The sequence below is a fragment of the Phyllopteryx taeniolatus genome, chromosome 14 (genome assembly GCF_024500385.1).
Source record: "Phyllopteryx taeniolatus isolate TA_2022b chromosome 14, UOR_Ptae_1.2, whole genome shotgun sequence".
In the NCBI taxonomy this organism is placed as follows: domain Eukaryota; kingdom Metazoa; phylum Chordata; class Actinopteri; order Syngnathiformes; family Syngnathidae; genus Phyllopteryx; species Phyllopteryx taeniolatus.
The window spans coordinates 13,334,098-13,359,399 of NC_084515.1; the positions used below are offsets into that span (position 1 = coordinate 13,334,098).

General features: G+C 42.9%; 1 protein-coding gene across 2 annotated transcripts in view; it reads left to right on the forward strand.

Moving 5' to 3' along the window:
• Positions 1 to 24,724, forward strand: part of skila (SKI-like proto-oncogene a) — a 79,853-nt gene extending 55,129 nt beyond the window's left edge. The window contains exons 3-8 of one of the 2 annotated variants that reach the window (XM_061798421.1): positions 14,117 to 14,221; positions 14,763 to 14,848; positions 16,585 to 16,727; positions 19,082 to 19,389; positions 20,466 to 20,696; positions 21,732 to 24,724. In XM_061798421.1, the coding sequence (XP_061654405.1) occupies positions 14,117 to 14,221; positions 14,763 to 14,848; positions 16,585 to 16,727; positions 19,082 to 19,389; positions 20,466 to 20,696; positions 21,732 to 21,998 (1,140 nt within the window). In that variant the 3' untranslated portion in view covers positions 21,999 to 24,724. The other variant, XM_061798422.1, reaches the window with a different exon arrangement.
• Positions 24,725 to 25,302: the final 578 nt, after the last annotated feature.

Below are 25,302 nucleotides of genomic sequence, written 5' to 3' on the forward strand. Positions count from 1 at the left end.
GCGTACTTACGTGACGATGAAAACAACTGCCTGTAAAACAGGATTTTTTTTTTCCCCCCCACTGGCCTGTACAACAGGGAATTTTCTGGACTCAAACTATATGAAGGACTTGTTTTGCAAATAAAATGGTGAAAAAAAGTCATAATTTGATCTGAAAAATATTGTGACCTTCTATTAGTCATGTCATGAGAAAAATCTGAATTTAATGACAAAATAATAAAATATAATTTTTCAAGTACGCAAAAAGTCATTTTACGAGAAGTCAAATTATTGTTCGAAACAAATCTATTTCACTTGAGAAAAGCAAAAAATATAAGAAAAAGCTAAAATATCATTTTAAAGTAGAATTTTCAAAACATTTTGCAAAAAGTAATAATTTTACGTTGAGTCAAAATGTTATTAGGAAAAAAAGACAAAATATTTCAAGAAAGTCGTAATTTTATGAGGAACTAGTAAAAATATATATTTTCGAAACGTTATACAAAATAGTCGTAATTGCACAAGAAAAGTCAAAATACTACTAGAACATCATAAATTATAAAGATTGTCAAGAAAAAAACCACATCACGCTTTAAATATTTATTTGTGATATTAAAGTTCAAATGTTTACGCAAAACAATTGTCAGCGTAATGAGAAAAAAGTTGTAATCATCAAAATCCCAATTAGAAGACATAAGTAATTTTATGACAATTAAGCTTATAAATGTTATGAAACTTTAATGAAACAATTGTAGATTTTAGAGCCGGTGAAAGTGGATGATGATGATCTATTGTGAAAGGAAAATCGTATTTTGAAATTTGGAGGCGCTTGGATCCGCCACCGTAGTCGGCCATGAAGTGCATGTGAAGGTGAACGACTTTTGAGGATTATCCGCTTGCGTGGATGATGTAGAGGTGCAGTCGAGGATCCATAGGGCAAAGCGACTCTATTTACAGCATGTAGATGAGCTAGCGTGGAGCCCGCAGAGAAATGAACCAAGAAGACTTATGTTTGCAAGTGCGCGCACCCGCTTCCCAGCCCGAGACAGATGAGTCCCACGGGCGGCGACCCACTGCAGGTGGTTGTCGCGGCGGCATAAACAACGTCAAGCCTTCAAGCTAGACACTGAAGCCCCTTTCATGCAGACATCCAGCAAAATTACAGTCAGCGCCATAACACCGTACACTAGTCTTTTACACAGTAGCTACCCAAGCAGGATATTGCAAAAACGACTAATGTTTTTTTTTTTTTTTTTTTTTTTTTGTAGTCGACTATAATGTAATAAAAGTCGAGTTGAAGTCGATTAATCGATGACTTCATTGATATTTTTTTCAGCACATTACAGCAGTCGCTAACTTTTTTTGCCGCAACGGACCAGTTTCAAGTAAAGACATATTTCGACGGACAGGCTTAGAAACAAATAAAAAGAACTCCTCATAATGCTAATCGTAGTTGATGTTATTAGTGGGAGTCTTGCGCATGTTCATGGACTAGCCTCACCTCGAGGGTCCCACCTTGGTTATGGCTCTGACGACAGAAAATTCCCACTGGTTATGATTTATTTGCTCATACAGAGCAAGTTTTCTTATTAGACAATGAGGAAAATTGGCGTACTGCCTATTCCCCTTTTTGTGTTGAAAACAATTGTCGTGTAACATAGCCGCCCATGCATGTAATTGTCTTGGTGGGGCAGCCTGCATTAACCCCCCTCTACGTACTGCGAAGCCTCTAAATTAAGAGATGGACTCCCAAGTAGTATTAGAGGTGTAACGCGACCAGCAGCAACCAAAGCGAGCTTTAACCCCCGACGCCCACTGGCCATGCCCCCTTGTGTGTTGAAAGCAGTTGTTGCGCTGACGTAATCACGCCTCTATCTCTCTCGGCAATGAGACAACCGACCCGGTATCAGAGACGTAATAGCATCACTGACCAGAGGTTTAACACCTGATGCTCGCTACCCGTCCCACTTTTTGTGTTGAAAACAATTGGCGCACCGATGTCGCTGTACATCTTATCTCAATGGGGCAAGCCGCACGGACACCTCCTCTTCTGTTATGGCTTTGTGGATCCAATCTACCGGGAAATCCGACGTAAAGGCCAGGTTTCGCCGTAGTTGACTTTCTCCCGCTCAGGATGGCGCCCCTCTGCGGCGGCCATTTTAAGCGGCCTCATGTGACAAGTGCACTTTGTAATGTCAGACATTTTCCATTTGTCACGGCCATCAAATCCATTGGGATGAATCACATCCACTACCCGGCTGCTTCGTCATCGGCGGTAAAAAGAACACGAGGCCAGACGCTGACCTCAGGGCGATAACATCCCTTATAAAGTACACACACACACACATACACACGCAGATAAGCAGCTGTATAGACACACCGTGCAGACACTCACCATTACAAAAAATCACTGACAGGAACGCGAGCATTCTCTTCCTGTCAGTCTGTGGTCTCATCTTCCACTCGTCACAGCACAGACAGGACAAAGATTGATCACTATCCCGCTCTTGTGTTTTTGATCTTCCGCCCAGGTGTTTAGACTCCGGTGACTCAACTCTGATGACATTTTAGCAAGTGACTCAGACACACAGACACTTGACTGTTGCATTAAATGTTTAAAGAGCACAGTGTTTACAAGCAGCCCTGGGACACATTTACAAATCATTCACTCAATCATTTATAATCAACAAGCCTCAACATGCACATAGGGAGTGACTCGACTGGCAGTGAAGCAGGAGTTCAGAACATTTGCCATCTCCCGATTTCCATATTACAAGTTCATTCTTTTAAAGTTGCATCTTTTTTCTTATAATTTTTTACTTTTAATAATACAACTTACCATCTTCAACGAACAAGAAAAGTCCAGTTGCGTCAATTCAACCTTTGAGGATCACAAAATTGTACTACGGTTTTATTCTCTCAAAATTTCAACCTATTTTTTGTAAAATGATGAATTTTTTTCTTGTCAGAGGAAACTCTTTCCGCAATTAAGGACTATATTCTAACAAAATTACAACTTTTTTAAAATCTTAGAACCCTTCTTGCTAAATATCTTAAAACACGACTTCATTCCCGTAAAATTAAACATTAAACTGTTAAACTCCTAATTTGCACAAAATGATGACAAATCTTTCGTAATAGTCCAACTTTTTTCTCATAACTAACTTTATTCTTGAAAAATTGCAAGTGACTTTATGTTCAATTCACAGTCTTGTAAAATGACAAGTATTTTGCGAGTATATTCTCTTAAACAGCTTTTCTTGGCAATATTACGACTTGGTTCTCAAATTCTGAATTTCCCCCATATTATTATGTCTTGATCAGGTAATATCACAACTGTTTCGCTCTCATATTAGCAATTTGTTCTCTGAAAATCATAGCTTATTTTTGTGACATTATAGTAATTTTTTGAAATAGTTCAACTTTTTCCCCCCCGTAATATTACGACTTGAGTATCGTAAAATTAAACCATTTCTGCCCATATTCAGAGTTTTGTTTTAATAATATAAGTTTTTTTCCTGTAACATTACCACTTTATTTTTGTACATTTAAATTTTTTTTTTAAATAAACATACAAGTTCTCTTAATGTTGCGATAGTGCCGTTAGACTCTTCTTAATATGCAAGCTGAAATGAGCATACAGGAAGTGAATTTAGTGGGTCCCTGAGCTCGTTTTCAGAAGGAGAAAGAGATGGACTTGCAGCCGTTGAGCTGTGCGTGCGTGTTAGTCTGATGGAGAGACCGGGATGCCTGAGGGGTGCTGGGTGGTCTGAGGTGGCGAGTGGGGGACTGGAGGGACAGCAAAGCCAAGCTGGCCATGAAGAGAGAGGAGCAGTGGAGGCTTCAAACAAGCACTGCATGTAATATGGATGAGAGCCTGCACACACTCTCTCTCTCTCTTGCTCTTGTCTCTCTCTAGCTTTCTTTTTCTCTCTTTCTTTCTTTCTGTTTCCATCCTCCCTGACTTTTTTTTTTTGTGTTGCTGCTATTGTCTGGCAGTGAGATTGTCCAGCCTCTTACGTCCACGTTGGCCCAGTTGATGTGTCATAGACACAAGGGCCCACTGGCCTCATTCTCTTGTGTCCTGCGTCATCCTCCTCTTGCTTGATGGCAGTTTACATGCTACCGCGTCTACTGTATATATGTGTGTGTATGCATGTTGGTGTGGGGGCGTGGTTGAGTGTCACAGGTGACCGCCACCCCCATCCAACAGCTCGGCCACCATGGAAGTGGAGCAAACACGCTGAGCCACAGGCGATCATTTTGTTTAATGTCCTTGACTCGCTCAAAGGCTGGGATTAACTGCTGTGCTGTAAAAGTGCCAGTGTTAACGCGACGCTGAAAAGAAAATACACAGTAGTACTAATGTGACAAGACAAAAGTGGTGATTACTGCATGGATAAAGTCGTCATTTGATTTGTAACAGTCTGAGACCTGCCTTATAATAAAGGGAGTAATAATAATATTCAAAACACCTCCTAGATGGTCAGACCAAAACCAGAATGAAGAATTTCTGTCTTTATTTTAATGCTTGTTATGTTATACGTTGTAATACGATTTTTAGTTCTGTAAAATTATGACTTGTAGTTCTATTTTATTAGTCACAATTCTTACTCTTGACTATTTTTGTAGACTTGCCATTTTTCTTGCAATGCTACGACTATTGTTTTTTTATTACGAATTGTCTCATATTACGACTTTTTTCTTGTCATCCTGCAACTTTATTCCTGTAATATTATGACTTTTAGGTAATATTGCAAAATTTTTCTTGAGATATTATAGCTTAATTCTTATAATATTACGACATAATTCTTGTAAAATTGGGACTTTTTTCTCGTTAAGTTGCAACTTTTTCTTGTAAAAAAATTCCGGCTTTATCCTTATACAACATTGTCATACAATTGACTCATAATAACACAGTTTATTCTTGGCGTATTCTGACTTTTTCTCTCATTGTATTGCGATGTTATCATAAGTGTCCATTTTTTCTAATGAATAGATCACCATGTCTCAATACGTTTGTTTTATTTTAATTTATTTTCATTTTAACACATTCTTGATCGATCGATGCTAAAGATTATGAAATAAATCGAGGAATCGATGAATGTTCACCAGATTCGATCGCCAATGTCGTTGCAGCCACGTGGTGCAGTCCATTTTGGTCGAACTTGCTTAATTGAATGTAATCAACAGCCACTTCAACACCATGGTTCCAACTTCTTAATGATTGATTACAAAAAAGTTAGTTGAAATAAACGAAGACATCCAAAACCTAGCATGACCTACTTGTCGGAATGTTCTCCTGTTAGTCATGCTATAATTAAAATGGGTATAAATCAACAAGTCGGGAGCATGAAAGACTGCATGGTCTTTGTTGGACTCGCTCACAGGAATGACAAACATTACCGCTTGGTGCATACTGCGGTCTAGACATGCATCATAACTGCAACACGTTGTCATCATCATTAGTTAAATTATTGTTATTTGTGTTAATGGCTTAATTAATAGTCACGGCCAAGTCAGATTACCCTGCAGCTGCAAAGTGAGACATGACTTAACACTTCCTGTTTGTCATTTTATAAGGAAATAAGTGAATGGCTGCGTGGTCGCCTCAGTTACGCGCTCTCTAGTATTGTTTTTGTGTTTTTTGTTTTACATTACACGATGTCTCAAAAGTGTTTGTCTGTCAATTGACTGTCTGTTGTCGTACTAGAGCGGCTCCAATTACCGGAGACAAATTCCTTGTGTGTTATTTGGACATAGTTGGCAAATAAAGATGATTCTGATTCATTTAGCACCTTCCTTCTTCATGCTGCCCATTCTGTCTAGAAAAATCAATCACATTACAAACATAAAAGTATAGCTAGAGTTAAGATGTGGACTGAAATTGCCACTTTGTGCCCCCTTCGGTCCACAATATAACCTACATCTGCACTTTCAGTGTACGATGTGTGTGTTCAGCCTGCCAAGTGTATTCTCAGGCAATTTGTCCATTCATGAGCTAACGTCATTATGACTCCCCTCGCGTACGACATCGACGCGAGCCGCCGCCCCTGCCAGGGATTTGGCTCTGAGAGAGGACGGGAGATGAATAGCAAAAATTGATCGAGACAGTCTTTTTGTTTTTAATGTGATGGCTCATAGAAAAAATAAAATCCATAGTGCCGCAGTAAAGCGAAGAGTAGCGAGACACGTGTAACGTTTTAACTAAGGTACTTTAACCCTCATGTTTATAGCGAGGCTGCACAAGGGTCGAATGTAAAATGGCTGACAGTAGTTTTTCGTGTGTGTGTGTGTGTGTGTGTGCTCGCGCGCCATTTTATCAACTCCTCTGAGGGCCATACTACATTTATAAAGAATATGATGCAACAGTTATTGTCATATATTATGAGCTTTTGTGGGTTAAATGCATGTGGTGCAAAGGCGTTCTTCTCCCCCGGAATACTTCAATGAAAATTCACCTCAGTCGGCCATTTTGGTTTGAAATCTTTTTGGGGGTGAAAATTTCCGGAATGTTTTGAAAATTCAACCGTGAAGCCAGTTTCACTTGGCTCTGTGAAATTTGGTAGGCATGTCTTTCATGAGTAGACCCACATAAAAAGTCAAAAACCCATGCCTGAAAAGACGCAGAAAGTCGCCCGTTTTGGTTTGAAGCCTCCATTTTAGGGTCATTTTGGTGAAAATTTGGTAGCATCGTCCGGAGAGTTTTGAAAATCCAGCCCCCAAAGCCAGTTTCACATAACATTAAATTTGGCAGGCATGAAGAATCCACATGCCCACAAAGACACATGAAGTCAGCCATTTTGGCCCATGGCTTCTGTTAGCTTTCATTTCTTCTTAGAATTTCCCTCCCCTGGGCTAGACAGCGCCCATGTGGCGCAAAAATGTGCCAGCGGGCCTGATGCCAAAGCTAATCGGGCAGGAATGAAACACTCCTTCTTATCTTTGTGTGTGTGTGTGTGTGTGTGTGTGAGAGAGAAAGAGGGGGGAGGCGCACACATCAGGTCACATGACATCAGTCTCACTTGTCTGCTATCTCCATTTTCTTCCCGTTTGTCCACCTGTCCAGACTTTTCTTCATATTTGACAGGCTACATTTATTTGTCTTTGCTTCCTTCAGCTGTTTTGGGTGAAATAAAGTTCCAATTGATATGCTAATGAGGCCCCCCAACACCTTACCTTCTCCCCCCAAAAAGCGTATTCCTTTAAATGCCTCACTTTATCGTGAGCTTCCCTCATGGGCTCTTATTGATTTGGCGGCTAAAACAAAGTGCTGGTCCCAGTCCGTGGATAAATGGTTTATTGGATTAGGACCTCTTATCTGTGTGCGCATGCGTGTGTTTCGAGGCGGTTTGGGTGCATGGTGGTCCCACCACCATGTAAAAGCAGACAGATGGGAGGTTTATGTGTCAGATTGTCACTCAAGGCACAACGAATGGCTAAACACGAGACAGTGGCATGAGCGAGTCTACAGATATGATGGGTCAAAGTTAGGATCGCGGGAGAGATACAAAAAATTTAAGGTAGGCGTACACAGTGCAAGAGAGCGTGAAGTTAAGCTAGTGCAAGAAAGTGTGTAAAAATAAGCTTCCTTACAGTATGCGAAAAAAGAGTGTGAAGATAACGTGGAAAGAAACGGCATAAAGTTAGGCTAGGTGTACACTGCTTAAAGAGTGTGAAGTGAACTTGAAGTACAATGGCAAGAAATATCATAAACTTAAGTTACACAGCACGAGAGGTTAAGCTCATTGCTGTTTTCTTTAAATATTTGGCGAATTCGTAATTCACATTTTAACAGGGCAGAGATTAGAAAGAGCGGAATGCTATCACAAGTATTGCAAGATTAAGTAGAAATTAAAACACCTGTGGGACTTAAGCGCAGCAGCAACCACCTGAACGTGCGTCATAAGTGCTTTAGTCCATCCTCAAAGGCAGCTTCAACTTCCGGTCACAGTCAATTAACTGGCGGAGTGTGTCAGAAATGCTTTTAAAATGGTTGACGTGTATTAACGGGATGTGTCGTCGCAGATTGGAGATAGTTAAAAAAAGAGAGAAAGAAAAAGCGCGCATGATGCTGTCAAGCAGCTAAGACAGGAAGTGTGTATTTCGACAGCTCGGCGTCTGACACGGCCCGACAGACTGCGGCAGGATGTGGTGGAAGCAGACAGGGCGTGACCACGTCTCTGCGGCGACTCCTCCAGCAAGAGCGCAACCAAATAAAGTTGACTTCCTCTTTCTGCTTAAAATGGGGGTGGGGGGGTGAAAAGGCTGCTGCACTGACCTCCAGAATGCCAAATTACATGACTGGGCCCCAAGGGCGAGGAGGGAGAGACGGTATGGGTGACGGTGTTATGATTTTCATCGAGTAATGTAATCATTAAACATGAAACAGCCATTTTCATTGAGCAACATAAAATTTGGAAGACATGTCCAAATAGACTGACAAGAAATCTCAAAAAGTCAGTCTGGAAAGACAGGAAGTCTGCAGTTGTGGTCTCAAGCGGTCATTTTAAGGTCATTTTGTTCAAAATTTTAATTTTTCTAGCATCCCTCTGATGTTTTGGAAAATTCATCCCTGGAAGCCAGTTTCACTGGGCACCATGAGCTTTGGTAAGCATGTCTATCATGAGTATTATTACAAAGAAGTCTCACGAACCCATGTCTGGGAAAAACAAACAAACATTGGAAGTCTGCCATTTTGGCTCAAAGCAGACATTTTAGGGTCATTTCTGCCATTTCCATGGGACCGTCAAAGGTGAACAACTACTGGAGAGATATATATGTGTGTGTATGTACAGAATGTGTGTGATGCCCCTCAGGTGAAAGTTCAAACTAAAGGCACGTGCTCTCTTTTTATCGTACCCAAGATAAGAGATTTATGAGCATGTTCTTACCATCTTGTTACTGTTTATTTATTTATTTATTTTTTGTGCGAAGACACACACAAACACACTCGTACGCATATACTTACAACATGCGACATGTGCAACATGCTGCACACCCACACCAATCCCAGCCATAAAAAGCTTTATCTAAACTGCTCCATAATCGTTGTTTAAGTTCCAGCATTACAGAGTATACTGTAGTTGTGACAAACGCACAAACGAGTGGTGGAATGTTGGCATAATTCATTTATGAATGACCGACATAGCGCTCTTCTCTGCGCACACACACACACACACTTCCTTACCAACTGAGCTGCTCTTTGAATTTCTGTTATGTATACAGTGTGTATATATATATACTGTATACTGTATATTACATTATAGATTCAGCAGGAAGACTTCATGGGTATTGATAGCCACGTGTGTGTACGGGTCCACGTGAGCGAGCGTGACCTCGGTAATTGTTTCCTCTTTGTGTGGCAGTGTGTCAATGCGGATGTATGTCTGTGTCGTGTGGAGACCGCGCCGCTCGCCTGCCTCGCGTACCACCCGCTCGCTCCATTCGCAAAACATCCTCAAATGTAACTGTCCGATCGGACGAGTTTTGCGACGTCCCAACAGTTCATTCCGTTGCACATTATTTGATTATGCTCAACTCGAAACACCGCTTGCTTGGCTCGCACAAGCCCACTCACACCACTCTCAAATAGAATGACAAACAGGAAGTCACAAACCAATTCGCTGACCGAGTCTGGTCACGTGGGAGGTGTTACGAGACGCGAAAATTGAGCACCGCTTGCCTGCCTCGCACGCACCCGCTCGCTCGACTCGCAAATAGAATGACAAACAGGAAGTCGTACCCTGAACCGAAACGCTGCTTGCCAGACTCCCTGGTTCTGTATGTGTATTGTGTATTAACAGCCTCCATGCTACACAAACATCTTTCTGCTCCAATAAAGTTGTCTGCTGCGGAAGCGTCACGTGTACTAATGGTCTGGGGAATATGCCGCGGCTGCGGAAATGGGTCACCATCAACGTTCACATGGCCGAGTCTGTCTAGGGCAGTGTGTTTCATGGAGCTGCTGCTGCATAGTGTGTGTATATGCGTGTCTGTCTGTGTGTGTGTGTGAGAGTGTGTGTGTGGCTGCAGCAGCAGGCGGCCAGGCAGACTGCTGGTGATTAGGAACAACAGGGCAGAGTTCAGCCGAGCAAGTGTGCGGAATGCTAATCCACATTGTCACAAGGCGAGGTTTGGCCTCACAAAGGGCTGGAGCGTGTGTGTGTGTGTGTGTGTGTGTGTGTGTGTGTGTGTGTGTGTGTGTGTGTGTGCCAGGGAGGTTGTGTGTTTCTGTGAGCAGCTCACATCAGAGAGGTGGTTCATTATTGCAGATTAGGGCAACATGGTGTTTGTTAATAACAACAGGGCAGGAGGGAAGCTGGTGAGAGAGACAGATGGACAACAAGGGGCGAGCGAGACAGTTGTGTTGATGGGTGCAAACACACTCATTAAGCCAGCGCAGACCTACGGCAATAATGAGCACAGCAGTGTGTGTGTGTGTGGGTGTGTGTGTGTGCGTGTGCGTGTGTTTGTGAGACACAAAGAGAATGTGAGAGAGTGTGGGTGGTGGGCGTTAAGCCGTCAACTGTCAGGTAAACTAGAATCACAAGAGTAGCCATTAGGCAAGTGCACACATATACATGAATGTTTCTACTGCATATGTAGACATGCAAGTTGCATGTACTGCGATGTACTGCATCATGGTATAATAGCGATACAGTATTCAATATTTGTATTTTTAGTAGGTTTTACTAGATTTTCCTTTAGTTACATTGGCATTGTGATGTGTCAAAACTGATTTTCTTTGCGGTCCAATATAGAATTTTATTATAATTCAAGAGGTATTTTGCACTGTATAACTAGATTTTATTTTAACTCTGCTTCTTGAGTTCGAAACAAACAAATTGAATTGAATATACATGATATATTCTTGCCCCCGAACACAAGACGGTGTTTAAGTATGTGGTTTGGACTTAGAGGTGGAATGGTACATCTGTTCATATCAGTATTTCTTTGCATTATGGAACAAATGATACGGTACATAGGTGTACCGAGTTCCCGCATGGAATGTATTAGATGAGGTACAGGAAGTGTAGCCACTCGTGTACTATGTAAACAAACGCAGCGTAGCTCAACCTCTGGCTAGCGGACATCATGGCTGGCGATATACTTTTGGCACTCGACAAACGCGCGTTAACTCATTTGGAACTGCATCGTTCCTTTCCCTAAATTATTATTAATGTTGCACTTTCCTTACAAGATTGCAGCTGTTACAAATGTATACAATATTTACTTAATTTTGTAGTATAGTGTGTATAATCTATAGTGTAGTGTCTTGGTAGGTACATGGGTTCGATTTAAACCTTTCAACAACACAGAATGGGGGGAAAAAAAGCAGTTTTAAATCAGATGTGTGATAAAGCGGTACACTTAATGATCATAATCATTCAACAGCCAACATTAACCTTCAAATGGTCCTTACAAGACAGGCCCCAGTGTCCTTCCCATAAATGTCATGTGATGTTGTTTTCTCATACCCCCCCCCCCACACACACACACAAACACACACACAGATGTGGACTTTAATGAGCTGTCTCATCAGCACAACGTGTGCTGCACTGAGGGTCAAGCTGAGGAACGACCTCCGGACGACCTGTCGTTAACATCTTCGCTTCTTCCTCTCTTGTTTTCGTCACCTTACGACAAGCACAAACATGCACACACACAGTCCAGCTTCCACGACGCACCACTGCAGTGGCTTTACCGTCGCTTTCCGTCAGTCTCTGGACCGGAGTCTTTCCCACCCTCCCCCTCCTGTTCTCTCTGCTGCTGCAGTAGGGAAGAAAAAAAAAATCCAGCCAATCAGGAGCCAGCGTAAACAGACGAGCCCCCTTCACTCTGCACAAACGCACGAGTGTAGGAACACATGCACATGCACATGCACATGCACATGCACGCACACACACACACGCACACCTGGCTGTGCATATGCCTCCAGGCTCTTACAAATGCAAACACACGCTCATTCAAGTGCGTCTTTGTAAATACACAGCTCTCCCTGGCAACGCACACATTAGGAATACATGATCGTTCTCCTCTGTTGGAAATGCGAGACAGACAAGATTCACTTTTATGTCATACGGAGACGTTGACTATTTTGAGAGGTAAATGTTTGGGCCAGACATCCCCTCGTCTGGGACGTGGTGTAAAAATGGGCAACACATTATTTTGAGGATTCTCCTTGAAAAAGGGAGTGGAAATAATTGGCTTCAGACACCTGTTTCACCGAGCAACACAAAATTGGGTTGACGCAGGAATAAGTCTCAAGGACCCATAATCAAAATTGAACAGATAGTCTGCCATTTTGAGCAAATTCTAGGTCTCATTCTTTGACGAAAGAATTGGAAGATGGCATCTTAGACAATCAATTGCGACTTTTAATTTTGCCAATGAGGGTGGAGCAAGGCCTCAAAGTTTGAGGATCATTTTAAGGATTCTCCATGAAACGGCGACGAAAAAAAAAAAAGTGCCCTCAAAACTAGTTTTACAGATCGACATGGAATTGGGTGGACAAAAACCAGAGAAGACAAGCACCCATGCCCAGAATTGAACAGGAAGTCTACTATTTTGGTTTGACACTTTGGTTGAAATTTTGGTTCATACCGTGAGCGATACGATTTCTGCTTAGTGCTAATCAGCAAAGTAAGAAATAATAAAGGAGCAATTGAGAATATATAATCCCTGTGCTGTTACCATAATCTGCTAAACAAAACCGGATTATCCGACAGCGTGTCAGGTGGCTGCTACCTGCTTGTCACACTCATTTAGTGGCATTGTTCTGAGCTATTAGCGACAATGGCTCTGAGATGAAAGGTTGTCTCTTTATTATTATTCACTGCGTGTGCGTGCGTTTGTCCTCTCATCGAGACTTGTGCATATAGAAAGAATATGCTTTAGATTAGCTCTCCACTGTAGTGACTGATGCGAAACTTTGACCCTTGAAATACATATTTTTGAGTATGTGCTCATACTTGGGTCCGAATTTTACCAAGCCGATGCTGACGCAAATCACATGTAGCTATGATGATTAGCACTTCCTGTTTGCTCTCCATTACCTGTCTTCTCAGGCGTATTCAAAGAGTAATTTTACTTCATTTTAGTTGTATTGTTGGGTGGAGTGAGCATGTCCTGGATTTGCTGAACACACGTGCAGAGGTGCACAAACACACACACACACACACACATTCACACACATCTTACAGGATGACATAATGAATCATAAAGATCCAGCTCACGCACACACACGTCTATAGTGTATAATATATAGCGCATCCTCACATTGAGAGACTCCCAGCTGCGTTGTGGGCTGCCTTCGCAATGAATCACAAGCACACCAGCGCGTAATGGCAGCCCGCTTGGCTTTGCTCCTCTTTTATTCATAGAGCTTCCTCGGCAGCCTCGTTCACTGCCCATACACCTCGCTTGTTCCATGACATTCATCTCCATTTTCCATCTCCTGGATGTCGTTTGTCCCTCTGTCCTCCATTTTAAAAGGTGTTCGTCTCTATCTTGTCTTTCCACTTTCCCTCTTGTTTCGTTCCTGCACTACAGTCATTATCATTTCCATCCACGGGTTGATGAAATCAAGGCAGTGGTCGCAAAGTTGGACATCACTACAGTGAAAAACTATTTCATACATTCACTGCCATTGACGGCTTTAGAAGTCAATTATCCATGTTAACTGGGAAGGCTGGCAGTGAATGAGTTAAAAGCTGTTTTCATCTATATGCTCACCATCAATATACGCACCATTAACTACAGTGAGTAATCAAAAATCAAGACTTGCGCATATACTGTATGTAAAGTGAAAACTGCTTTTCACTTGCCATCCACTGGAGTTACTGATGCCCAACTCTGATGTTAATACTCGTTGATATAGAGAGAGAACAGCCTTTGACAACTTGTTTTTTTTAAATAAATGTCCACTGTAGTGACTGATGCTCAACTTTGACACCAAGACTCACACACAAAAAAAACAACATCTTTTGAATGGTTGTTTGCTGTAGTGACTGGTCGGGTTCCTTTGAAAAAGTATTCGTACTAAATAATATAAAATTTGACTTTAGGATTCTGTTTGTACGCTGCCATCTTGTTTAACCTTGATGCATCCCCCCATTCTTCTTCTCTCTTCCAGAAGGGGACTGCAGGGGATGAAGACCAGGAGAACCAGGCTTGCAAATCCTCCACGGACCTCTGCTCCCCCGACGGCAAGTTGGCTGAAGCCGAGCCAACGGGGAAGGTCAGTCGCTGGGCTACCTCCTACCGTCATTTCTCCCCATCCCCCTCTCCCTCCCAGTTTGCAATCTCTCATCCATCACCTCCCGTGGCTCCCGCCGCCCTCCCGTACATGCGGGTCAGCTCTCTGGGTCAACTTCCACACACACACACACGCACACACACACACACACACACACACACACACACACACACACACACACACACACACAAGCCAGTCATTTTCTTATGGGGCGTGCCTCCTCTGCAGTTTGTCAGGAAGCACACACACACACGCACACCCACAATATAACACAGCTGCAGACGCTTTTCTAAGCTCTTTATCATGATTATCTTATTCACACGCACACACACAGATGCTCGGTGCTCCGCAGGTGATCCCTCATCCACGTCTACTGGCAGCATATATTAGCTCTATTAGATTAGGATCCTGACAGTGCAACCCATTTCCTGCTTCTTGTCTCCACGCCGCGCTTACACATGTCTAATTACCTTATTCTAATCATTGTATGGTGTGTTTTTTTCCATTTTTTTTTTGTCTGCAGGGTAAGACCTCTCCAACCGTGGTGTACAATCAGCTTTTCCCGGACATCAAGGAGGAGCCGGGACACCCCACTCTGGTCCACCCCAGGTACTACAGCCTAGTCACGCACCGCCAGCTTTGGAGCCCCATCCATCCATCCATCCATCCATCCATCTATCTCCTCACTAGGGTCGCGGGCGTGGTGGAACCTATCCCAGCTATCATCGGGCAGGAGGCGGGGTACACCCTGAACTGGTTGCCAGCCAATTGCAGGGCACATACAAACAAACAACCATTCGTACTCACATTCACACCTACGGGCAATTTAGAGTCTCCAAATCATGCATGTTTTTGGGATGTGGGAGGAAACCGGAGTGCCCGGAGAAAACCCACGCAGGCACGGGGAGAACATGCAAACTCCACACAGGCGGGGCCAGGGATTGAACCCGGGTCCTCAGAACTGTGAGGCTGACGCTCTAACCAGTCGCCCACCGTGCCGCGCTTTGGAGCCCCTTTAAACGAAAACATTTTTTTCATGCTGTGTGTTGTGTTAAAGGCACCGACGTAGAATAGTCTACCCGGCAATGTCTGTTTTCTACTGCAGTGACTCATGCGCAACTTTGACACCAAAACTTGTGCATTTAGAAGAAAGCAGTTTATGAATAGCTGTCCACTGTAGTGACTGATGTGCAACTTTGACTTTAAGACTTACACATAGAGAAGAAAACAACTTTTGAATTGCTGCTCACTGTAGTGAGTGATGCATCTCAAAACATCAAGAAAACCGCTTTTGAGTTGCAGTCAACTGTAATAATCGATGCACAACTTTGGCATAAAGAATAAAAACAGCTTTTGAATAGCTTGCCACTGTAGTGACTGATGCACGACTTCAACCTTCAAAGATCTTCATCAAATATTAAATTTATAGTTCCATAGTCTCTTTTACACAGATCCCGCAAAATAGCTACATCAGAGCCATAGTTTGTAAAATTTTTTTTACACATAACCTAGCAAAATTGAAAACACTGAATAACTAATGTGATTACAATTGGCTTCATCCGCTCCTCACCACCTTGCATCGGAGCGTAATCCCACCCAGATTAAAAAAAGACGAAACGAACGCGACGCGCTGACCGAGCGGCAACCCGCCGACATCAAACCTTCGGTGGGATTAGCGCTTTTACCTCCCACCCTGCCACAACGGCATGACCGTCACGTACACACACACACACACATGCCCCAACAGAGAACCAGCATGCACCAGTTTGTAGACAGCACGTCTGCGCCAGTGAGCCATAATGAACGTGTCGCAATACAGCCTTAGCACTTAGCGTCACTTGTCAACTACGAGCCAGGCGTGCATTATTCAATCAGGATTGGGTTCCTACTCTTGTACTTTTCTGCTTAACCTAGTTTACAGTGCCAGCTCTGTTTGGTGGGGGGCTCATGAAGATGATGGTGGTGATGGTCAGGGGGAGAGTCTCCCCTAGCAAAGAAGCAGATAGCGCCACCTGGTCGTTTGTGATAAGACCAAGGTCTGTTTAGGCGGAGCCGGTGTAAACACAAGATAAGACTTACCCCAATATTCAACGCCAGTGTGTTTTGTATGGTTCATGCAGCGTGAATTACGGCGCGTGTATATGTTGCATATCATCATCCCTGCAAAGTCCATAACTCATAAGGTTTTACGAGACCGTGAAAGGTGACATTGCTCGCTCAACGATGATGAGTAGGGTAACAAAGAGATGGAGTCAGTCAATTATGAACAAACGGAATTAATTAAAGCTGTCTCAGAGTGCATATCAGTGTTTAATCTCTCCGCTTTTATTTTCTCTCTTCCATAGCTATTACCTGTATACGTACGATAAGATGGTGGCTCCCAATGTGTCCCTGCGCAGGCAGGCGGAGATGAGCCCCGAGATGCTCAGCGCACTGCTCAAGCACCACTACGCCCGAGGGCCACCGCTCCATGACGAGCCTCCGATGGGTCAGTAGCGACTCGTGATAAATACGTGCTGTCTGGCTGTTCCAAAAATCACGATACATTGGTTTTGAAAACACAGTTTCTGTTCATCACAGTGAGTGAACAGAATGCAAAACATCAACACACTGTTATTTTGTGTAAACAGGGAACACATTTAATGGCATTTAAAATGCAACATAAAACTGCTGGCAGTAAATTCTCCAATAAATGTCCTTTTTAAACAGTTTTAATTAATATATTATACACATTATAATGCCTCAAGGGGAAATTCTACTTACGCTGTGCTGTATATTTTGTGTTGCACACAACACGGAGAAGCAAATCACACACATGCCAAACTATCACTCCACTGCCAAATAACACAACATAAGCTCATCTTCACCCTTCACAATAGGTGCTGCTGTTTTAGTTAGCAACTCCCTTCTAATAGGCTCAGCAGTTAAGCCTTTAATGTATGATGACTATGGCAGTTAGTGTTTTTTTTTTCGTTTTTTTTTTTTCCCTGTTGAGAAAAGGGAGGTGTCAATTTGATGGAAGAATTTGAAGAGTTATATAAAATGGAGGCTGCAACTGCAATCATGTACTGTATGTTACTCCTAAGTCTGCCTGCTAGAGGTCAACTGATCGAGATGCTGCATGTTTGGGAAATATATGACACATACACAGGAGCTAGCACGAGCTATTAAAATTCCTACAACATGAGTGGGAGAGACAAGCATGCTTATGGAGGCGACACGTGTGCGCTGTAAACAGTAAAACACACACACCCACACACATAGGCGCCTGCAGCCATGCACATAATCATGTGCTGACCTTCACTTAAAGACTTGGGGGGAGGGGAGGGGGAATATACCTCACTATTGATGAGCAAAGGGGTGGCAGTGACCTCCTTTCCTGCACTTCTGCTGTGAGTGTTTTATATATACTGTAACTGTGTTTGTGTGTGTGTGTGTGTGTGTGTGTTTGAACAGCAATCACAGGAATGTCTCGGCCATTCCAGCCTGTCTTTCCGCAAACATTTCTCCTTCCATCCTTTCCTCTTTTCCACATCTGTGTCTCCCACGCAGTCTGTTGTCACTTTCTTTCCCTCTTCCTCCCGTCCCACCCCGCCAATGCTAAAATGGCCTCTTCAAACCAAAGTGGTAGACTTCCTGTGTCTTTTCGTGCATGGGTTCTTGAGACTATTTTGTGGGTCTTTCCATGATAGATAGGACTACTAAATTTCATGTTGCCAGTTTAGGACTACTAAATTTCATGTTGCCAAGACAAACTGGCTTCGGGGGCTGAATTTTCAAAAAACGTCTTGTTTATGCTACCAAACTAATTATCATCAGAATGACCCAAAAATGACCACTTGAAAACCAAAATGGCAAATTTCCTCTGTCTTTTTGGGCATCGGTTCTTAAGACTTTTTTTGTGCGTCTACTCATATTAGACATGACTACCAATTTTCATATTTCCAAAGGAGAATGGTTTTGGGGGCAGAATTTTGAAAAGAATGCGGGGAGGCTGCCAAACATAAATTTTCCAAAAATGGCCGCTTGAAACCAAAATGGTAGACTCCCTGTGTTTTTTTGGGGGGGGAGGCATGACCTCTTGAGACTTTTTGGGGGCTCTACTCATGATAGACATGCTGACCAAATTTCATGTTGCTAAGGGAAACCGGCTTTGAGGGCCGAATTTGCAATTGTTTGCCGTCACTTTCCTCCTCTTCCTCATCCTTCTCCTCCTCCTCTTCTTCCGTCTGCTTCGTGTTCCTTCCACTCACTCGCTTTCTATCCTACTTCCTTTTGATCCATCAGCACATGACTCACTGCTGTTTGTGCATAGCATGTACTGTGTCCGCTATTTATTTATGTCTCACACACACACTATAAGAATAAAAGGCAAGGCAAACACAACGTGGCTTTTGATGCCTCACCAGTTCCTTTTTAAAGCAAGGGTGGGCAAACTACAAACCGCTCTGTTCTTTTAATGCGGCCCACTGAGCATTTACTGTACATTATCAACAGTCCTGTAATACTTCTTGCATTAATTTATCCTAAGTTTGATGAACTAAAATTTATTTTATTCATTTCCTGGCACATCTGTCCATTTAAAAATAAATAAATAAATAAATAAATAAATAAAAAATAAATAAATAAATAAAAATAAATAAATAATAAAAAAAAAATCTAATGTGGCCCCCCCCTGTTTTAAAGTGGAACAGGTTGGTTGCCAGACGCCTCCCCTATTCTACTTTTGCCGAGATGGTGGTGTGAGCTTTTTTAGTTTAGGCGGCAGTGCGCACTTGCTGCCTCCTTTACCCCCCCCCCTCCTTCGCTAACGTCCTTCTTCATCCCACTTTTCTTCCTCAGATCTTCACGCGTCGCCTCCACTGGTTGAGGAGGCCAAATCCCAACACGCCGCCGAGCGGGAATGCCAAACCCAGGCAGTTTCCATGGCGATGAGCAGCCTGAGCGGCAAGATCGCCGCCCGCACCCGCAGTCCTCCTCCTCCTCATCCCGCATCGCCGGCGCACGAGGAAGCGGGATGTGCCGTGAACATGACTGTGGGCGGGCTGGAGGACGACAAGGACAGGATCGTGGTGGAGATCATGCAGATGTACGGCAGGCAGCAGGAGAAACTGGACTCCACCCTGCTCAAGCAGCTGCAGCTGGAGATGGTGAGAAACTAAGCCCACTCGGATGAATAGACTAGAACAGGGCTTCTCAATTAAAAGTGGTCCACTAAACAATGATTTTGTCATCACTAAATATAAAATAGAATTCTTTGGAATTCCAACAATATTTAGTTGGTAGAAATCAGACAAAACATCTAATAGTAGTTTGTCTTTGAAGGACCCCCTGGCTGCCTCAAACCAAAGTGACTGACTTTTTGTTTCTTTTTGGGCATGGCTTCTTAACGCCTGGAGCAGACTACAAGACAAATTTGGTCTCTCACGATGGCACTATGTCAGACTACTGCCATAAAATCAGCCAGACACCGGCAACACTACATGACGTATTACGATATCACTGTATCCCGTCTTTTACGATTATTGGGCTACATCTCTTCAAATCAAACACTTTCCGGCTAGGCGGGGAGGAAAACGTGTCACCACTACGGGATATAATGATTACCATGGCGACAAAACCAACAATGATTGCGTTGGGGGGGAGAAGAAAAAGAGAGAAAAAAAAAAAATCTTGTCACTGGGTGGAGAGGATGTTTTGCGCTGTCTATTGTTCAAGGAGAGCTTGAGGTAATGTTCCTGTACCTTTAATGCCGCTCGCAAGCAGGCAACATAAGGGTATGTAGCTAGCCAGTGCTAGTAATAACGTTTGTACGTAAACATGGCAGCGTTTGCGCACGTGAATAAATGTTGATAATGGCGAGCAAGGGAGGCGATTCGCCGGTTGCAATACACAATCCTGTCGGTCGACGTCAAGGCACTATATCCAAAACACGCTAGACTTTTCCTTTTGGCGTCGTAGGGCTATTGTCGGGCCAAAGCGTTCGTGGTGGATTATGTTTTTGTGTGTCTACTACTAATAATAGACATGCCTCCCAAAACTTTTTTTTTCTAACTGAAACAGGCTTTGAGAGGCTGAATTTTTAAGTTATGAAAGTTTGTCTTTAAAGGACCCCTGGAAATGGCCAAAACGGCTGACTTCCTGTGTCTTCCAGGCATGAGCTTTTGAGCCTTTTTGTCGATCACAAAGACAAAGCTAACACATTTTCCCATCCATTTGTCCACAGGAGCTGGAGGCGTTACGCGGCGGCGAGGCAGCGCGGCTACACGAGCTGAGCGCCGAGCAGCGGGAGCTGCGCACCGAGCTGGAGGCGGTGCACAGCGAGCAGGCGCGCCAGCTCGGCCAGGCCCGCCAGGAGCAGCTGGAGCTGGAGGCTCGTCTGGAACAGCTACGGCAGCAGGCGTGCGCTTGCGAACCCGCCGCCCAGCGCCAGCATGAGGCGCACTACGTCGCGCAGGTACGCCACCACAGAGACACATAGAAATTAGATAAGTAGACAGACAGACAGACAGACAAACAAGAGGGTGTAACACAAAGCCAAATATATTGGCGTCATACCTACGTTTATCTAAATGTCACGTTTTGCTCCACTGAGGCACTGTGTACGCACCTCTGGAGTCAACAACTAATTGTTTAATGTGTGAACGACACCGTGCCGACTAGGAACTCTTTTTCACCAACAAATACACTTTTTTTTTCTTCGAAAAAAATCTGACTCGAGTCTCATAAAATTGCAACCTTTTTTCAAAATGTTTTTTCTACAAAAATCTCACTTCATATTCAGAATTTTTTTTGTAATGCACAAATGTTCTCATAAAAATGTAGCTTATTATTGTTTTCTCAAAAAATGCAAAAATATTTTCTCAAAAATCTGTAATCTATTAATCTATTGTTTCAACTGCCCTATGTTAAATTGTTTTTTAACGTTTTATTTTTATGTAATGTACATCACTTTGTGTGCAGCTGTGGTATTTTAAAGTGCTCAATAAATAAAGTTGAGTTGAGTCAAAAATCTGACTTTATTCTAAGAAAAGTCAACATTTTTTGTTAAAAAAATGACTTTATTATCGTGTTAGAAGCTACTTATTTGTATGTTATATATAATGTATGGTTATTATTTGAGGGAGTTGCTTATTTGGATGGCCGGACAGTAATTGTATGTCATTTCCAGTTGTTTGTTTTTGTGGTCATGTGGTCGTCCAGTTTGAACACCGGCGCAAGTTGTATGGTTGGGCTCCGTACGACCTTATTTGGTAACGTACTGTTTAAAAAAAGCCAAATGGGGGTGCTGATTTAAATTGACGCCGGGCCACATAGACAGCACATTCAGTCTTTGCTGGGGGGTTTGGGGTCTACTTCCCACCTCCTGCTTGTTTTTGAGCTTTCTGGCTCCACATGCCAACAATCTCTGGCTCTGTGCCAGCCTGGAGGGACGAATTGTGTATTTGTTGTGTGTTGTTCCTAAGATGTCGTCCTCCTCGTCTCTTCCCAGTTGTCGGAGCTTCGCCAGAGGCTGGAGCGCGCCGAGGCCGACCGGCAGGAGCTGCAGGACGAGCTGAGGCGGGAACGGGAGGCGCGCGAGAACCTGGAGCGCGCCATCGGCCAGCTCAAGCAGCAGATGGCGCGGTCGGGCGCCGCCGTACCCGCCGCGGGCAGCCCTTCGCCTCCCCTCACCCCGTCCACCGGACCCCCCAATGCCCATTCGCCGCCCTCCTCCTCCCCTTCCTCCTCCCCCTCCTTCTCGGAAGTCCCAAAGTAACCGGCGCCCCTCCTCCGCTTTCAATGTTGGACTTTTGTAATTTAACATCAAAGAAGAGTTTAGTCTTTTTTTTTATTATTATTATTATTATTATTAGTCTTTCTTCTGCTCTCAACAAACAGTATTTAAATGCTTTTTGTTTGTTTGTTTGGGATGTGATTTTAAGTTCTAGCCTTTTAACAGACACCACAACCACCACCATTCGCGCTGCTTGGTTCGCCTTCCCTTCACACACCTCCTGGATGGGCGACCGCTAATCTCCTCTGAGAGCAAAGTGAACATCGCTCATCGAAAACAGAGGAGATGCACATTGCCCAACTCGCTTTACAAAGCCGTCCTCCCTCCGCAACACTGTGGCACACCCCCCCCCACCCCACAAAAAGAAACACTGTGCTCCTTTTTCCGGTGTACTTGACTTGACTGACCGCCCCGGAGCCGTAGCCCCCTCTGGGGCAGGAATGCACGTGAGGCGTTTTTCTTGTTTATTTGTTTGTTTGTTTGTTTTCTCCGAAGTAAATGAAGGCAGCTTTTGATAATAATACATCCAGGTCGGAGTTGACAGCAGTTACTTTGTGCCGGCTGAAGAAACAGCAGCAGGCAAGGGAGAGGAAGAGGGGCGGGGGGGTGCCAACTTCGACGAGCGCCCCTCCAATGCCGCACCAGCTTGGGGGGCAGACAACGCCACTTTTATTCATGTTGCCAGGCAAAAACTGCTTTTTATTGCCTCTAAAGAGATCCCTGTAACCCAGTGTGTACATGGGTGAGAGTGCGTGTGTAAATAATGATTTAAATGAGGAAAAAGGAGCGGGGGGCCGTGGGGTGGGGTGCTAACTTTTTATGCATCTGCTACAAATGCAAACTGATAAGACATTCCACTGTGCTCCATCTCAAAGGCAGATTATGAAGACTGTTGCAAGTCGTCATTGTTGCGGGAGGGGGGGTGGGGGGGGTGGGGGATCTTTAAAGAAAATATTTAACATTAAACTAAAGACTTCTATTCACTTTGTACATACACTAGCCATTAATATATTAACGCTTCATCTTCGTCTATGGATAATCTTTTAAAGGTTATATGAATCGGAGCAGAAATGGCTTCTGAGGAAAAAAAGGGTTTTGCTTGGGATCTTTGCAAAAATATGCAAACTTGTCGAGTGGATGTGGAGGAAAATGATAGTTAATGTCACACTCTGACCCGGTCTTTTTTGTGCTGGTGAAATAAAACAACCTTTTGTGTCACTTTTTCTATAAAATCACAAAAGGCCATACTAAATGTATGGGGAAAAAAATCATTTCTGTGGACATTTGTGGCCTTTTCCGCAGAGGTTTTTAGAGTTAATGCCAGGCTAGAACATATATGATGCTCGAGCCAAAGGTGTAATGTGAAAATTCATCAATAATAGTGTGCATAATTACATTTTGGACCAAAAAAAAAAAAAAAAAAAAACTACAAAATAACAAAAAAATATATGAATATATTTTTTTGCATGTTTTGCTGCTCCTCACGTTTGTGTCACATGGCCATATGTGAAAAAAAAAATAATTCTCCCACCCATAAAATGATAATAATGAGCCACTGAGGCTCATGTGCATGAACCTGTACAAGTTTTTTTTATATACATAAGGTCAGTGTGAATGAATGAATGAGTGTGTGAGTGAGACTGACTGACTGCAGTAGCTTGGAAACGCTGCGTTTGTACACGCTTGACGCCACTGAATTTATATTCAGTATTAGTGTTTTTTTGTTTGTTTTTTGTCTTAATTCAGTAGAACAAGATTACATTTTCTACACAAGGGGGCTGCTGTTTGAGGATGAAGTGAAAGGGAAGCCCCCCCCCCCCCCCCTTTAACAATGGTTGACATTTTGCAGTGTTACAAGATATGCTTTTGTACAGTTTGGTTTCTTTTAACACTAGTGCGAAGTTTGCCCACCACGACGGCATTTACATATCCGCCGTCAGGGTTTCACACAATGTCGCCGTAATGCGGGATGTATTCTGTACATAAAGAGATGCTTTAAAAAAAAAAAAAAAAAAAAAAGACAGGAGTTGTGAATTCGCGGCAACAATGACAATCGGCGACCTCCCCAAAAAACGGGGCACCCCCTGTCTTTTTCCTCTTCAGTCGCATGCTTTTATCGTCCATCCTAGCACTGGTAAGCGACAAATAGGTACATTGTGTTTTCATTTATACACTTCTTTTGAAAACAAAACAAACAAACAAACAAAAAAAATATATATATATATATTCATGGCTTCCCCAGTGCCGCCACGCAATGCTGAAACATGACTCGCGGTGTCCGTCTATGAATATGACCATTGCCAATAACCATGTAATGAGAATCTTTGTTCTTTGCATGACTTGAGACACTGATCTCCTACCTCATGTTGTGATATATATAAATACAAATATATATATATATATATATATATATATATATATATATAAATATGTTGTTGTTTTTTTTTTTTATGCAGAGGAAACTAACTGTTAAATCATTTAATATTGACGGGTACACGACCTGACTTGTATATGCTTTTCAGCTCTATGATACCTCACTTGTATCTTAGTGGGTTATTTTTTTGGAGGGGGGGTGGTTTGTGGGTTGTTGTTTTTATTTTCCTGTTCTTTGCCTTCATTTTCATTTCACACCTTGTACATATGACCTTGTGTATAAACAATGAACTTGGATCCAATTCAAGTAAAGTTCTGTAGTGTTAAGCCATTGACGCATGTCTCCTGCTGCTTTTTTTCCACCCACACATTCTGATTTGAACATAAAGTGGGGTACACATACTGTATACTGCCAGTTTCCTTGCGATCAATGTTAAAATGTTAAAAAAGAAAAAAATGGTATGTATACGCGTAACCTTTAACCGATTTTTTTAAATGTCAGAGACCCCACACATAATGAGAATGAGGTGTGTTCCTACTGTTCTTCTGGTGAGAGGTTGTACGCCAGATGACAAACACAGCACACCATGGACATAATATCTCCATCGACATAAAAAAAGCTCAGCTCGGCCAAACTCCGTGTTGAACACACACTTAATGAAGAGAACTTTATTTTACATTTACTTTCCCTGGCAATGTTAGGGAATCTGCACTGAAATATCATGGATTCTGCCTTTGCCCTCACCTCAGTCCTTTAAATATTGTTTGGTTATTTTTGCATCACCCTATGGAAAAACAAACAGCTTTCGACATATACACTAACTGCCTCGATCTTGCATTTAAGACAAATTTAACCAGAAAAGCAAATATCCATCCATCCATTATCTTGACCGCTTATCCTCACTAGGGTCGC